The following is a 14,302-nucleotide window of genomic DNA, read 5'->3' on the forward strand; positions in this document are numbered from 1 at the left end:
CAGCCTTTACTGGATCAATTTCAGCATAACTTTATTTGCATGTGAAATTAAAGTAATGGTTCTATAATTTTTACTATCTCTGGTTTTTTTTTTTTTTTGGAACTGGGATGAATACTGATGTTTTCCAACCTCTATATTTTCTTCCAACCTGCTGACAAATTTCAGTCAATACATTCACTACAGATGTATTGACTGAATTTGACTACTGGAAATGTTGCAATTCCAGTCACGATACTAAAGAAAATTCACTATAGTAATCTATCTGCAATAAACAAATTATTCATGTGTTGCCTATGAGTTCTCCACAATGAGAGTTGACTGCATAAGTGCATATACACCATACAAATTTAATGCTTTTAATGATTTTCCATTACTTATGCACTTTTTCAAGATTCCAAACCTAAATAAAGATGTTTATTATATTCTTATGATTTCTTGACATACTGTAAGGTAAAATCCTGGTGTTGGCTAACCGAGCAATTAATGTATCTGTTTCCAACCAACAGGTAGTTCGAATCCTGTCGGATGGATGTTTGTGCTATGATTAGGTGGGAGATGAATTTCATCTGGTGTGAGACTACCACCCCACTAACTGAAGGCCTGAAGTGATTTGAAAAAGTTCTGGTTTAGTCTTCAGAGCAGCATTTCCGGAGTATGTAAAAGATAAATAAAATACAAAAAAAAAAAAAATATATATATATATATGTGTTCAAGGAACATTGACTCGGTTGTTTTGATATATTTTTATAAAAAGATTTAATGACTAAAACTGAGAACTATTGTAAGGCTTTAATGATATAAAACACTACTAGTTTCGGCTTTTGACAGCCTTCTTCAGGCGTCTTCTATAAATAGAAAACAGCAATAAAAACACTGAAGTTTAAAACCGAGAAGCACAGGAAAATTGCAGTACATAATTGACAAGAAAAAACGTTGTATTTACATTTAAGTTGTTCTTTCAAACGTGGCATTGTTTGTTGAGTGCGTGCCTGCAGACTCTCGTGAATGCCAGTACTGAACAACAGCAGAGTGGCTATCAGGGATGTCGTAGCTCAAATTGTTATTTAAATATTCACGATTAAGGATGATTTCTCTGGACGCACAATTTTTCTTTCAAACTCATCATGGCAACAAAAGATGTTTTCAGATCTATCCCAGCAGACTGAATGACCCTGGTGTTCATCATCAGGATTGTTCGAGAAAAGAACACGGCTAGACAAGGCACTGGCATGTGTTCTTTTGTAAGAGATGTCTCTCCTGTGTTCCTCCATATGTAATTCAATACATTTATTTGTTGACAAAAATAAGGGATATTACAATCAGACCATATCTTATATACGCCAGGATATTTCAGATTATGATGATGAGGCTTTGGATTACTAGCGAGCGGATTTTTGGAAGTATAGTGAATAAGGTTCTGATGTTCTACTTCTTAAGAACTAGGTAATTTTTTTTGGAAACTGAACTGATGTATGGGATGGAGATGTTACCCTTAAAGTTGGTTATTTCTTCAGTGCAGTGGCTAGGAGGATTTAGAAGAAATTTTTTAATGGTTTTATCAGAATATCCATTTTGTCTAAAGACATGTGAGAGGTAATTAATTTATTTTTGAAGTTCATCTGGGTCGTTCAGAAGAGAGCATGCTCTATGTTCCAAGGTAGAAATAGTTCCAAGTTTTTGTGGAGGAAAAGGATGAGAGTGACTGTGAAGATATCTATTAGTTTGCGTAGGTTTTCTATATTGTAAGACTTTTATACCACCATACTTCAGCATTTCTGGTCAAATATCATCTACTCCTGCTGCATTTCCACATTTCAAGCCTTCGATGGCTTTTTCTACTTCAAGTATGGATGTATGTATGCCTGTTGAGTGATTTTAACCACTGTGCTATCACTGCTTGTTTCATTTAGCAATTTTTCAAAGTAATTACTCCATATTTCAAGGATATCTTTTTCTCCTGTTTTCATGTAACCTTTATTGCCTCTAACTTCTTTTACAGCACTCTTTCCTCCATTTCTAAGCTTCTTCAACAACCACCAGAATACCTTACCACCTTCTTGATATTTATTTTCTATGTTCTTGCCAAAGTCCTCCATTGACTTTTGTTTAGCTAGTTTTACACAGTGTTTAGTTTTCTTCCATTTGTCTCTGTATTCTCTAAGAGCACAACTTATTTGACAGGAACTTTTGATATGCTTTCTTCTTTTCCTTCACTGCCTCTTTAAAACTTCCTGCGTCCACAATGGAGTTCTGATTTTTCTATCCTTGCAAATAACCTCCCCACATGCCTCTCTGGCTGAATCAATCAAGGTTTACTTCAAGGCTTGCCACTGAATCTCCAAGATTTGGTTCCTGTTCTCAAACTCTTTCATTTTTTCTTCGATAATCTTTGTGTATTTTAGTCTACAGTTCACATCTGAGAGCTGCTCAACTTTTACTCGCATTAAAACTTTCTTACATGTTATTCTTTTCAATATGAAATTCAATTTTATCCTGCTCAAGACTAAATAGTGATCACTTCCACTTTCAAATCCTCTGTATACTCTGGTGTCCTGCACCAGGGAGAAAACATCACTATCAACAATAACATAGTCAATGAGACTTTTCTTATTCCTTGCCTCTTCTCTCCATGTGAATTTGTGCACATTTTTATGTTGGAACATGGTGTTAATAATAACCAGTCCATGTTCTGAGCAGAAATCCAACAAGTATTTGCCATTATTATTAGCTTTGCTCTTTTCTCCAAATTTTCCCAAAATATTTTTGTATGTCTCACAATCATTTCCTACTCTGCTATTTAGATCCCCAACAAGGACCAACTTTTAATTTTTCATTGTGTCAGTTGCTTTTTCTAAAGCCTCAAAAAATTCCTCCACTTCTACCTTAGGAGAGCCTTCTGTGGGACCATAGACACAAATAAGTCTCATTGTCCAGTTCCCCATTCTGATATTTGCCCACATCACTCTACTTTAAATTGCAGACCATTCAAGATTAGCCTCGTATTTAGTGTTGAATACTATAGCTACTCCTTCTTTTCCTTGATTGTCATTTCCTGAATAGAACATTTTGTATTTATTGCTCAGAAAGATCTCACAAGTTTTGGTCTCTTTTGTTTCAGTCACCTCTATTATGTTGATCTGGTACTTATCTAATTCGTCAGCTAGCTCCATTTCTTTGCCATTCAGGCTTCTTATGTTGATAGTCTTCTTCTCCCAAATTCCTAAATGAACCATTGAGTCATTCATGGTTGGTCGGTGATACTCTTTGCTAGCCTCCTCCAGTCGTCCCGGTCTCTTGTTCTTGATGTCAGTTGAGAAAGGGAGGAATTTGTCCATTTTTTGATGTTATCAGTCCATTTTAATCGAGGTCGGGCCCCTAACTCTTGATCCCAGAACGATTCCTTCTAGGGTTTGCTTTGGAATGCCATTAGCCCTCTCCACATGTCTGAACCATTTCATCTGTCTTCTTCTGATGACTGTCAGAAAATTTTCCCTTTTTCTCCCATCTATTGAGTCAATCAGTTTTCAGACATTTTCTTTGGTTTTGTGAGTAGTATAGGGAATTCTCAAAAGTCTTCTGTAAGTTTTCATTTTGAAAGACAGGAGTCTCCTCTCATCTTCCTTCAATAAAGTCCAGGCCTCACAACCATACAAAAGGACAGAATTCACCAAGGTGTCAATTAGTCTTAGTCTGGTTGTGATTGCTATTCTGTTATCTCCCCACAATGGTTTTAACTTCTGTAGGGCCACAAGTGCCTTAGCAATTTGGTATTTAATATCAATTTTTGAACGACCATCTTGACTCAACGTGCTTCCTAGATAAGTGAACTTCTTTACATTCTCAATTTGCTTATTGCCAATTTGTATCTTTAAGAATTCAATGTCTGATTTTGAAGTTATCATTGTTTTTGTTTTTTGTAGGTTTATGTATAATCCATATTTTTTAATGTTCCGAAAACACGGCTGGTTATCTCTTGTAATTCTTCTTCACTTTCTGCCAGAAGATAGATATTGTCAGCGAAACATAAGTTATTTATTCTTAGTCTGCCAACTACTATTCCAGTGTCATATTCATAAACAGCTTCATCTATGACGTATAAAACAATTAAAACGAAGAGGGAACAAGATGCATCCCTGTCTTACCCCCCCCCCCCGTTCTGCCCGGAACAGTTCACTGTTGTAATTTTTAATTTCAATTCTCATATCAGATGAGTATGTTGATAGTACTGATCTTTAACTCTGGTGATGTTGAGTTGGAGTGTGCTTTCAAATTTGTTCCAGTAGCTGACTTTTCGCTGTTCGCCCTGGTTCCCTGGCGAAAACAATGGGGGCCTTGTTTAACCGGCGATGCCCCAGCCGGCATGAAATTTTGTCATGTTGTACCATCATTTTCTATATTGGTTTAAGCCAATAAGAATACAATTTGGTCGGCTAAATCCCAAATTTCCAGCCCATCCTCATTCGTTCAGAATCCAGATAGATACCCAACAGGGTGCACCACGAGAAGGTGAGGATTGGACATTAGGTCAGAAGCCCTGGTTGGTTCTCCACATTCCTTTAAAGGCTATGTGGAGGTCTCCTCTCTGTTATACAGCTTTGACCCTTAAGCACCTCATCTCCAAAACTTCATTTCTCTTCTTCTGAATCCATGAGATCTTAAACTCTTTCGTATGTCCACATCTAAAAAGCATCAATTATTTTACTGTGTATGTTTTGGTTCCACAGAGAAAAGTAGATCAAATAGGATTTAGTAATTCTTAATCTAGTTCTTTTGTTTATTTCTCTTGATGTTAGTATATTCTTCATTTTGTTAAAGGCTGATTTTGCAATTTCCATTCTTCTCTTAACGTCTCTTTTGCATTTTCTATCCTCTGTAATTAAGTGTCCTAAATAAGTAAAACATTTCATTCTATAATTTGGTTTTCTATTTTAATTTTGGGATATATTTTTCTCTGCTTACTATCATAACTTTAGTTTTTGGGTTATAACTGGTAATTAGTGTACGGAATTAACAATGCATATAAAGTATATTAATTAAAGATAACTTTAATGAATAACTTCTATATTTCGGCAATGTCACATTGCCATCTTCGGGAACATAAAGATATGGTATGTGCACTCAGGAACTAACACAAAGCAAATGAGGAAGAAAGCAAGAAACTAATATTGTTCCTAAAGTCCTAATGGTGCCCTCTTGCAGGCTAATTTGGTAGTCTTGGCAGTTGGGCTGAAGTTCTCATAATGAAAGTCTCCCAAATTTGGGGCAGTTTCATGCACCCAAATTTGCTGAGGTTAGGAACGTTTTTTTAGAGCTGCTGAAGATTCTTTGAATAATCTTTTGTATTTAAATTTGCTGCGATGGATTATTTTTGTTTTCTTCCAACGGATTTTATGGTGGGTATCTAAGGCATGGTCTGCCAGCCCAGAGCGGCTGTACTGGTGAAACCGGATGTAGTCTTGGTGTTAATATTAGTCTACATTGTAATTTGGGATTTAGCCGACCAAATATCAGGATTTCAGAACACCAAGACTACATCCGGTTTCACCAGTACAGCCGCTCTGGGCTGGCAGACCATGCCTTAGATACCCACCATAAAATCCGTTGGAAGAAAACAAAAATAATCCATCGCAGCAAATTTAAATACGAAAGATTATTCAAAGAATCTTCAGCAGCTCTAAAAAACGTTCCTAACCTCAACAAATTTGGGTGCATGAAACTGCCCCAAATTTGGGAGACTTTCATTATGAGAACTTCAGCCCAACTGCCAAGACTACCAAATTAGCCCGCAAGAGGGCACCATTAGGACTTTAGGAACAATATTAGTTTCTTGCTTTCTTCCTCATTTGCTTTGTGTTAGTTCCTGAGTGCACATACCATATCTTTATGTTCCCGAAGATGGCAATGTGACATTGCCGAAATATAGAAGTTATTCATTAAAGTTATCTTTAATTAATATACTTTATATGCGTTGTTAATTCCGTAAACTAATTACCAGTTATGTCTAACCAACGTATAAGTCTTACTACTAGAATTTAGTTTTTGGGGAATTTAATGTAAGGTCATATTTTTAATCCTGTGTATTTACTCCGTCTATTAACTTCTTCAAGTCATCCTCCTTTTCAATAATTTCAATCTATACAGTATCACCTGCAAAATGAAGATTATTTATATTACTTCCTCCTATGTTTACTCCTTCCAGTTCTTCCATAGTTTCAAAAATTTCTTTACTGTTAAGAGTGAAAAAGGGAGAAGAAAGCACACATCTCTGCTTAACACCTTTTTGTATTTGGGAAGTTTCTGACAGGTCACTGTTAATTTTTATATTTGAAGTTTGGTCGCAATATACTGTATGTTGGATCAAATCTTATGTCATTCCTGTTTAGTTTTTTTCTTTATCAATGTCACTAATTTTTTATGGTAAACACACTATCAAATGATTTATTATCATCTATGAAACACTGAAAATATCTTTCTGCATTTCCAAATTTCTTCCCAGTATTATTATGATATTGAAGATACCCTTTCTTGTTCATCTGTTTCTCATAAAACCACTTTGGACATCCTTTATTTCATTGCCACTTTTGATTTTATATTTTCCATAAATTGTAATAGTAGTTTTATTGCATGCCTCATTAGGTTTATTGATCTAAAATCCTTAGGTTCAATTTTCCCAGCCTTTTTTAGGATGTGTATAAAGATAAAATTCCTGAGTTCATTAGGAACATGTCCATTTTCATAAATATGATTAGTTCCCTTAACTGTATTTTTAAGAAAATTACAATGTAGACTAATATTAACTAAAATAAATTTAATTAATATTCCAATATTTTGGCAATATCAATTGCCATTGTCAGAGAACAAAATATAAGATACATGCACACAGGCATAACACTAAGTAATGAAAATAAAGCATGAGGAAATGAGAAACAGTAAGCCTAAAGTCCTAAATAGTGTCACCAAGTGGGCTAAATTGCGAATCTTTGGCTGTTGGGCTGAAACATGGATGAGAGCTTCTCCCAAATTTGGGAAGTTGATATGCTTTGTCTTCATTACTTAGTGTAGTGCCGCCTGCAAGCATATATATATATATTGTTCCCTGATGATGGCAATTTGACTTTGTCGAAATATTAGAATATTAAATAAATTTATTTTAGTTAATATTAGTCTGTAAGATGAAGTCTATACAATGTGAAGAATCTTTATAGGGGCTTTTCAAGTGAAGGTAAATTAAGTAGTGTCATACAGAGGCAGCATTTTTTCCCCCCTGAAATTCAAGTTTTTATCGTACAAAATGGGCAAAGTGGTCAGAAGAACATATGTGCACACAATTTACAGACACGATACATGGTGTCATGACTTTGGTCGTAATTCCAAGACAACAACATAGTGAGTTATTCCTTAAATGCTCAATGAGAATCAATGCACATTTGATGACAACTGTGGTTACATTATGAAGAAGAAGGGCAATGAATTCTTGAATCACATTATCATGGGGGGAAAAACAAAATACATCAAGTCTATTATCAATACAGTCTACAGATTACAGTCACTGATTCATTAGCATCAAAAAAAGTTCAAACTGAACCTTTTACTGGCAAATATCTATTGTAACTCTCCTTGAACCCATTAACAGAAAAAATACTTAGAACCAACTCTGGCAACATATTTCACTCCTTCCACTCTTCATGCAAAAAATCTAGACCTCACACTCTTACTAACAGCATTATAGTTGCCAAAGTAGCTCATAGGATTATTTGGTTATTGAAGAACATGCTAACCAGAAGAGTTAAAGAAGTTATCGTACTTCTTTACAACGCCTTAATAATTGCATCCAGAATATTGTGCTCAAGTCTGGTCACCTGAATTTCTTGGGGATGAATAAGAAGTATTGCAATAGACTCCAAAATCTACCTAATGAGCATAATGGTGAAAATATGTGGGCTGCAGAGGTGATTTATTGAAAAATAAACAAGAAAATTTGAAGAATAAATTAAAGGAAGACATCTATCTTATATGTTTCATTAAAAAAAAAAAAAAAGAAAGAAAGAAAAGGCATAATTTTTAGACATGCACGAGGTGGTATCAAAAAGTTTCAAGACTAGCTCTGTTTACGAGAAATTACTTTATTTATCTACGTTTACACACTATCACCTTCGAAATAGTCCCCTTGCATATCAATACAGTGCTCCCAGCATTCTTCCCACTTCTGGAATGTGTCCTGGAAGTCTTCTTTTTGAAGTATGTCAAGCACCTTCTGCGATTCACACTGGATCTCCGCAAGGTGTCAAAACGGTGACCTTTGAAACGGTGGGTGCGGAAGTGAGATCATGTTGTTTCTGGCGAGAAACTCACGTGTGAGGAGAGCTCAGTGAGAGGGTGCATTGTCGTTGTGGAGCATCCAGTTTTTCGTGTGCCACAGATCTGGTTGCTTTTGCTGAATGCCCTCCCTCAGATGCCTTAAAACCTGGCAGCAGAACTTGCTACGGTCTGGCCGCTGAGGATGAATTCTTGATGCACAATGCCGTGAACGTCGAAAAAGACGATCAGCATGCACTTGGTCGAGCTGCGGACCTGCCTCGCCTTTATCGGTCGTGGAGATGATGGGCTCTTCCACTGTGAAGACTGTTGCTTCGTCTCAGGGTCGTACCTGTACACCTACGTTTCGTCACTGGTAATGATCCTCGACATGAATTGCCCAGTTTCATGCAGAATTTCACGTTTGATCTTTGTTCTAACTTGCTGTCCATGATGAAATTGCAGATGTGGTAACGCAGGTGGTCAGAATAGCATCAGTTGCACAGCTCCCGATGTACTCAGGACGATGTCTTTTGGCACACTGACTTATGAAGGTAGGTGCTCTCTGTGACTGTGTGTGCAGTCACAGAGAGCACCTACCATCTGCTGCCATCTGTTGGCGTGTTACAAACTGGCGTGTCTCGAAACCTTTTGATACCACCTCGTATGTATATAAACAGGAAGGAAAGAATAGCTTGACAGCAGCAAATGTGTGTGAAAAAAAAAAAAAAACAGTAGTACTATCCTTCCTTTGTGTGTGTGTTTCATTAAAAAATAAAGAAAACTTACCGTTTTGGAAGGTAACTTCATAAATATTAAAGAAAGTTTTCTGTTCTTGTTATCTGTATATTCTTTAACTGTTTCATAGAGAGTACGTAACTTTTGTTTAAGACCTGAATAAAAGTTGCCTCTATGCCTGTAAAGCAAACTAAAAATTAGTTAACAGTCAGAGAACAATCAGTAATACACACTTGGGAATTCAAAAAGAAGTCAAAAGATAATCACATTACCCAGTACTGAATATATTTACTGTAGTTGTGTAGTTTATATACACCATGTATGGTAATCATTCATAAGACAGTATAAATATATATAAAAACATTTATAGACTTAAGCTATCAATAAAGTAATTGATTGCTTGCATTATAGTTTAACTTACTGCTTTTGTTTTAGCAATACTTATTATAAATAAAGATTATCCGATTGATATTATTATCATCCATAACTGTTTGGGGTGTAGTGTTTTTTCTTTTTTAATTTGTTTTTTTTAAAAAGAAATGAAATCCTCGCAATTCTAATATAGACTACTGTCCTTAGCAGTTTAAATTATTCATGAATTTCACTCAATGGAATGAACAAAAATGTGAATCCTGCCCATGAAAGACTGTAAACCCTGCTCTTGAGAATAAAGAAATTAAAATAAAAAAATAAATATAAAATAAAGAAATGAAACTTCTTCAAACCAATTCAAGTATCCAATAAGCAAGGTGAAGGTTTCAACTGGAAAATGAAATTAACCTATAATCTAAACACATTTACAAACATCCATAATAATAATAAATTATTATTAATAATAATTTCTGTAAAATAAATGCATGGATGAAATGCTAATAACCTAGATAAGCAGCTGGCAGATAACATCAGTATCTATCCCACATAAACTAGCAAAATATTTAATCTAAATACCAACATAATGCACGTTACACCTCAGTGAATAAAAAATTGTAATGCTTCAAATGTACATTACAAAACAAATTAACATGTTATAAACAGTAGACCTATTTCTGAGATACAAAATCAAAAGTTGCTAAGAAAACAAGTCGAATAAATTTTCTTAGATTTAGCTTATGGATACATCATAAATATACTCCAGATGGTTCTAATATGGGTCAAAATGTTAAGTTCGATTTTTAAAAAGTACATAATCTCTTAATGTTATAATAGCTTCATATATCTATAAGAATTTTGGCTAACATTCTTCCCTGTTTTTATTGCAATATGTGTGTGTATGTATATATGTGTGTACACACACACGCACGTGTGTGTGTGTATATATACACACTGCTTGGAAAGAAGTCAACGGACATCCCTATGGGCAAGGTGCAGTGCCATATAACGAGTCATGTCATGTTTGAAGCCAGTATAAATTGAGGAATATGATGCTCCCAAGTCAGCGCAACTGTGTCCAGATGAAACAGCTGTGAAAAGGAAACTGATCGAGTCTAAAAGAGGTGCTGTGATTGGATGCCAATCTATTCAGCAAATTGTTGACAAATTGGGCTAGGCTATTCCAAGTCAACAATCAGTGATACCATACTGAGATGAAAGGTCAAGGCGTCAACTGCAAGTGCTACCTGCAGTGGATGACTCACTACACTCAACCAAACATGACTGTAGGGTGCTACAAAGGGTAATATGTAAAATCACTATTTGTCAGTTGACATGTTGAATGCAGAGTTCCGGGCATTGACTGGAACATTGAATCTGCATATAAACATTCAGAACCGAGGATCACAACATGGATTTCCATGATAGGATAGCAACATGCAAGTGACACATTACCAGAACCAACATGCAAGTCATCTTCAGTGGTGCAAAGAGCACGTACAGTACAGTAGGACGTGGAAGCTTGGAAAGCTGTGTTATTAAGCAAATAATCAAGCTACACCATCTATTGAGTAGATGGATGGGTGTGACGGATGCTCAGTGAATATCTCTTACTAGAGTGCATAACCCCAACTATGAAATTTGTAGGTGGCAGTATGAAGGCATGGTGCTATTTTTTTCTGGTTTGGCCTTGGACTTCTGTTTTTGGTGCTGTGGACATTGATTTCTCAGAGGTATTTGAACATTTTTGGCAATACAATGCTTCCTACTTTGTGTTGTTTCTATGGAACTGACCATTGTCTCTTTCAGCAAGAACAATGCATAAGGCTACTGCTGTAACCACGTCATTTGTGGAAATGAACGTCACCACATTTCACTGGCCTCCATAGGTCCCTGATTTCAACCCTATTAAAAATCTATGGGATGAACTGGAGCATCAGGTGAGGTCAAGGGATGTCAACCCACAATAGTTCAGGAACTCATTACATGCCTACAGGAAGAATGGTACAAAATTCCCATTGATCGCTATTGTATGTTGGTGGAAAGTATGCCCAGCTAGATTACTGCAGTGTTTGTCGTGAAAGGAGGCTCTACATCTTAATAAGGTGGGCACCTTGGCTGTTTGTTCCACACAGTTTGTTGACTCTTTCCAAGCAGTGTATATAGAAACCACATGATACTTGAAAAAAAAAAAAAAATATATATATATATACATATATATATATAATTATTATTATTATTAAAAGAGATCTCCAGGGAGTCAGGGACTCATCGAGGGAGGCCCCATACTACATACACCAGTTATCATACTTATTCTTGAATTAATTCACACTACTTGCACTCACGACATCCAAAGGCAATCCATTCCAATCTCACACACACACACACACACACACACACACCCTATGAGAGAAAAATCTAGTCCTCATCCCTTCTTAGCAGCATTCACTCTCAGCTTCCAAGGATCCCTTCTTGTCCTTTCCCCACCTTCCATAAATTGAAAAATTCATCAACTGAAATCCTGTATGACCCTTTCAGAAGTTTATAAGTCTCAATCATGTCACTTCTCTTTCTCCTGTTTGCTAGTGTCTGGTCTACAATGCCAGATACCATATCCAGAAAATTCGGATATGCAGATGATTGGGCTCTGGAAACAAGTAGTGGCTCAATAGAAACTACAGAGACAACACTGATGACTGACTTGGACAGTCATCAGTGTTGATATTTCAGGAATTGGCATCTTCAACCGAATACCAACAAGTCTGAGACCTGCTGCTTCCACCTTAATAATAAACTTGCCAACAGAGAACTTCAGGTTTACCTTAATGGACAACTTCTTCGACATAATAATACCCCAAAGAACTTGGGAATAACTCTTGCCAGGTCTCTGACATTTAAAAAACACCTCATGAACACATTGGCTAAAATCAAAACTTGCAACAATATAATTTAGAAACTGACCGGATCATCTTGGGGAGCCTCTGTGACGATGCTTAGATGTCCAGCTTTTGGCCTTGTATTCTCCACTGCCGAATAAGCAGCTCTAGTGTGGATAACAGCGCACACACACACCCATCTGGTTGACAAACAGCTCAATAATACTATGCATCTTATTTCAGGGACAATCAAGAGTACTCCCACAGAATAGTTCCCTATTTTAAGCCATATTCCTCCTCCACCATTGAGAAGAGTCAATGCACTTTGCAGGGAGCCACCTCCTAGTGCACAGAGATGCTTTAAATTTAATAAATACATTGAAATCAAGACATCCTCCTGTTAGTACTGCTATAAGACTGGCAGAGGCCAATTTTGATGTCAATCAAGAGTGAAGACGACAATGGAAGGTTTCTGCAGATCCACACCTGCAGAACCTTCCATGCATTGAAGAATAATCACCTGGATATGACCTTCCACGTAAGACTTGGATTACACTAAATTGGCTAAGGACTAACCACGGTCGATGTGCAGACTTTTTTTTACAAGTGTCAGAAAATTCGTTCCCTACAATGCGACTGCGGAAGTGAGAAGCAGACCATTCATCATATTAGCCAAGAATACCCACTGAGAGCATACGAAGGAGAGGAACAAGATTTCCTAGTTCCAACACTTGCGACCATTGACTGGATTAATAACTTAGATATAAACTTGTAATATCTGATTGATAGAAGAATCTTAATTTTCGTATTTGTAATTTTTTACTAGTGTTGTTTGTATATTTAATGTGTTGGTCTTATACACATAAATTTAGAGATTCCAAGTTTAGATTTTTATATATATATGTCTATTTATATTTTAATTATATACATATTGTTATAATTGCCAGCGACACTGTATATGTTTTTTCTTGCGATGTAATAGCCATATGATAAATAAATAAATACAGATTCTCAAATTCTACAAATGGCAATTGTAGAATACTACAATTGTCATTTCTGTATAATTGAGAATTCTACAAATTCTCAATCTGTCTTCATAATTAGTATTCCATAACCCAGATATCATTTTTAACTCTCTCTCCAATATATCAGAATTACAATGAAAACCAGGAGACCAGACCTGCCCACAATAGTCCAAGTTGAGGTCTTATCAAGGCCCTGTAAAGAGGCAAAATGACATCCTTATCTTTAAATGTGAACATTCGTATTGGCACTGTGATTATCTTTTGAGTTGTATTTGCAATTTTTGCTACATGTCCCCTGAACTTCAACTTCCTATCTACTAACACTCCAAGATCCCTAGCCTCATCAGTTTCTTCAAGCATAATCCCACCAATATAATACGACACTGGATATCTAATCACACCGAAGTACATGACTTTACATTGAACTGACATCCATTTTCCCATGCCCACAATTCCAGCACATTCAAATCATTCTACAAGTAGTGCATATCAACAGTATTCCTGATTACCCTACCTATCTTTGCATCATCAGCAAATAACTATATATCCCTTGTCAAATCCTTTGCAATATCATTAATGTATAGATTGATTAACAGTGGACCAAGCATTGATCCTTGTGGTACACCAATGGTTATCTTAAATCTTGCAGACTCACATCCTCCATATACCACTTTTTGATATCTATCAGTCAGCCATCCTCTTATCCACACTATAATTCCTATATCCAAACCTATATTCTCCAATTTATGCAACAGTCTACCATGCTGTATTCTGTCAAAAGCCTCAGCAAAATCCAAACGTATCATGGTGTATCCATTCCCCTTGTCTAGCTCAATGGTAAGTGTTATAGAATGTGAGCAAGTTGCTAAAACATGACCTTCTCTTAGTAAACCCATGTTGCTCATTGCAAAGTAGAGATTCACTGTCACCCCATTTCTGAATGCGAGCCCTAACCAATTTTTCCAAAATTTTCATTGCCACTCCTGAGATACTAATTGG

The 14,302-nt window shown here is 36.2% G+C and overlaps 1 protein-coding gene across 6 annotated transcripts in view; it reads right to left on the bottom strand.

Moving 5' to 3' along the window:
* polybromo (protein) overlaps window positions 1-14,302 on the bottom strand; it is a 686,480-nt gene that overhangs the window by 405,989 nt on the left and 266,189 nt on the right. For all 6 annotated transcript variants that reach the window (XM_090406695.1, XM_090406694.1, XM_090406697.1 and 3 more), the window contains one exon: window positions 9,085-9,211. In XM_090406695.1, the coding sequence (XP_090262821.1) occupies window positions 9,085-9,211 (127 nt within the window). The remainder of the gene's footprint in view (window positions 1-9,084; window positions 9,212-14,302) is intronic.

This window comes from Typopeltis vanoorti, chromosome 16, assembly GCF_054136105.1.
Source record: "Typopeltis vanoorti isolate ZY-2024b chromosome 16, IOZ_Tvanoo_1.0, whole genome shotgun sequence".
Lineage (NCBI taxonomy): Eukaryota > Metazoa > Arthropoda > Arachnida > Uropygi > Thelyphonidae > Typopeltis > Typopeltis vanoorti.